A 3046-nucleotide genomic window follows, 5' to 3' on the forward strand; every position below is an offset into this window, starting at 1 on the left:
ATCATTGACTAATATAACTGCGATTTAGTCCAAAATATTAGTAAAGTTATACTGCAGGGATCCTTCAACATCTTGTCTGTGAAAAAATCCAGTTGAACTATGAACTATCATGGCATTCAAACAGATTCAGATAACCTCATAGGCTATGCCGCAGTTGAAAAAACTCCAGCACTATAAGTTTTAAGTTTGAAACTAAGAATTTGTTTCCCTTTAGTGCTTTGTGGTATGAATTTATTTAATTAGACACAAAAAAATTGGAAGAAATTCAAGAATTGAGTTCCAAGGAACAAAGCAAAATGCCTTAATAATATCTCAGTGATATGTATTGTACATTAAGATTGGAGAAAAACATGAAGATGAATGATTTAGAGAGTTGGAGCTCTCTCAGCAGACCCGGCAATGACAGTGAGCAAGTTGTTGCCAAAAGGGTCACTGAGATGTTTTGCTAGGTTCTCAACAGGACCTTCTCCGGTGACATATGCTTGGAAGTAGAAACCAAGCATGGCAAACATAGCAAGTCTGCCATTCTTAATTTCCTTCACCTTTAGCAGTGCAGCTTGGTCTGGATCATTTGCAAGCCCCAATGGGTCAAATGGACCACCTGGATGAAGTTTGTCTTCGAAGTTCTGTTCAAAATAAATAGGTCACAATTAGTAAATCAAATGAGTAAGTGCGTGTTCGAAGGAGTGCTCATGCTCCACAAACTTGCTTTTGAAAGTGTCAAAGGGATTCTGTGGAAAAAAATATGTTTAGATGTTTACTATAATCAAGTTTGTTAAAAGACATTTAACTAACCGCCAAAAAAATGTAGCTTTTGTGTTGGCATGAGAATTTTATGCCGAGCTTTACTACAAACTTTCTTTTATTATTAAGTTTCTAAACATAACTCTGCTTCAAACTCAATTTTAGCCAAGTATCAATTTAAAAAAATCAAGATCATCGAAAATTTAAGTTTGCTAATGTTTATCCAAACACACACTTAACATTTTTTTTTACAAATTCTTTCAAATTTATGAACACAGTCCTGATGTGAATGGACTAATTCACTTCATTCAGAAATATGGAAGGTTCAGTGGAATAAATAATACCTTTTTTTTGTAATAATATTTCTTATGTTGAGAAAAAATGTATTGACAATGACTACAAATAAATATTAAAATTGAGAAATTTACATACCAGGCCATTAATAATTCTGTAGTACTCTGCACCTCCCACAAGAACAATCTCAGCAATGACAGCCACAATAAGATTGATGGGGATGGGTTTCCCAAAGTAGTTCAGCGTACCCCCATCAAGAAGCAGAGCTCCAGTCTGCATCAATTCCATAAAGAAAATTAACTTCGCTTAATGTAAAGATTACACTCACAAAATAGATTGTTATGTGCTAAATTGAAAGGTTGAGAGTAAGTAACTCTAGTGAAAATAAAAACAGATTATTTGCGCAATTATCAGGATTAGTTTAAGACATGGTTAACAATGAACACTAAAAATTTGAAGATGAGATGGGTAAAATAAAAGGGAAAGAAACATTCTCTCAAGTCTATATTGTATTTGCACCAGAATGGTCATTTACACTAATGTTTTACTTATATAAGATAAACTGAAGAGTCTTGCATTAGTACTTGTAGTTGTGAGATATATTGAATTTCATTCGTTGAGTGCCATAAAAAAAATAATGTATTAGTGAACAAGACACAGTCACATTTCTTGATGTTATAATTTATAAAGCTTGCAAACCTTGAACCAAACAGCTTCTGGACCACAGTTTGCTCCATATTTGTTGAAGGCCTCAGGAATGATGAATCCAGCAGCACCAAGCATTGCCCATCTGGCATGAATCAACTCAAATGCCTGATATCTACATTAGACCATCAACCAACCAACCCAACATTAGAGCACAGCTAATGTAACATAGCACATACATAGATATCTAAATTGTGAGTGTTTGGCATACTTGGCAAAGTCTTCTGGCTTCTTGCTAAGACCAAATGGGTCATAACCATAGCTGCATGGACACACATTACCAAATTAAGTAAAACAAGAACCAAAAAACTTCACAAACATTGTTTGTTTAATGACTAGCATGTTAATGTGAATTAAAAGTGGACTATAAGAGAGGAGAATCCACATACTCTCCAGGGACTTCTCCGGTCAAGTACTCTGGGATTTCGGATCGGTCCAAGAGACCCTCAGGCAAGAAGATCCTTCTGTCAGGACCTGCCAAAAAATTAATGGAACCAAATAAGTTTAACAACTAGTTAGTGCCTGTTAGGAACTTCGTCAAGCCCATGTCCAACACTTATTAAGGTGAAAGCTATTGAGAGTAACTTTAAGATGGATCAATGTTGAAGGAACAATGGATGTGAAACCAAAAGAGAAATTATTATATAGTCTCAGACCATTGTATGTTCATGGTCTTGACCAATTTTCACGTGACATATAACTGAGATTTTTTATTTATGAGAAAAAAGTTAATAATACTCAATTACATATCAGGTGAAGATTAGTCAGGACTACCATGGTCTTGGACCATATAATAATCTCTCGAAACCATACACCCCATTAGTTTGTTTTTGTTTTTTTATCAACAAATGTTAACCCACGACCTTTCCCTCCTTCTCTTATTTCTTAACCACCCAACCAACCTGATATCTCCAAACACCCTATTAGTTGTCTTCCTTCAATTACATTGTCCAGAGAACACAAGTTGAATTAACATAAGTTACACAACAGTTGAAACAAACATAACTTGGGGGACTTACCATACCACTTGGCAAGCTCATCATTGGCAGGAGCAGCAGCAGCAGCTTTTTTTGGAGGTGTTGGTGTAGCCTTCTTTTTGGAGAAAAGAGCCACAGTCTTGAAGGAGGCAGGACTAGAAGCAGATGGAGCTGGCCTTGTGGCACCACTGAAGTTGATGGGGTTTCCAAGCATTTCTGACATGCCAAGGGAAGCAGCAGCAGTGGATGCTGCAAGGGAAGCCATTGCTTTGGAAGCCTCAGGTGAATGTGGTGCTAGCTGGACGAAGGATGGAGGAGTAAGAGAA

At 36.4% G+C, this 3046-nt stretch overlaps 1 protein-coding gene across 1 annotated transcript; it reads right to left on the reverse strand.

Annotated features, from left to right (window-relative positions):
- Positions 1 to 272: 272 nt before the first annotated feature.
- LOC114368641 (chlorophyll a-b binding protein CP26, chloroplastic-like) lies at positions 273 to 3046 on the reverse strand. Its single transcript, XM_028325857.1, has 6 exons — positions 2763 to 3046; positions 2133 to 2217; positions 1955 to 2005; positions 1738 to 1858; positions 1177 to 1311; positions 273 to 626 (listed from the first exon to the last, which is right to left on the reverse strand). Exons 1-6 carry the CDS (start codon positions 2983 to 2985, stop codon positions 366 to 368), a joined length of 876 nt encoding a protein of 291 aa, XP_028181658.1. The 5' UTR covers positions 2986 to 3046; the 3' UTR covers positions 273 to 365.

Source organism: Glycine soja, chromosome 9 (genome assembly GCF_004193775.1).
Source record: "Glycine soja cultivar W05 chromosome 9, ASM419377v2, whole genome shotgun sequence".
NCBI classification, from domain to species: domain Eukaryota; kingdom Viridiplantae; phylum Streptophyta; class Magnoliopsida; order Fabales; family Fabaceae; genus Glycine; species Glycine soja.

Excerpts from the sequence above, each read along its gene's own strand:
- LOC114368641 (XM_028325857.1), bottom strand. The coding sequence starts at position 2,985 with ATGGCTTCCCTTGCAGCATCCACTGCTGCTGCTTCCCTTGGCATGTCA. Across the intron at positions 1,859-1,954 it reads AAGCCAGAAGACTTTGCCAA|ATATCAGGCATTTGAGTTGA; the intron begins GTATGCCAAACA and ends GGTCTAATGTAG. Across the intron at positions 627-1,176 it reads ACAGAATTATTAATGGCCTG|AACTTCGAAGACAAACTTCA; the intron begins GTATGTAAATTT and ends TATTTTGAACAG.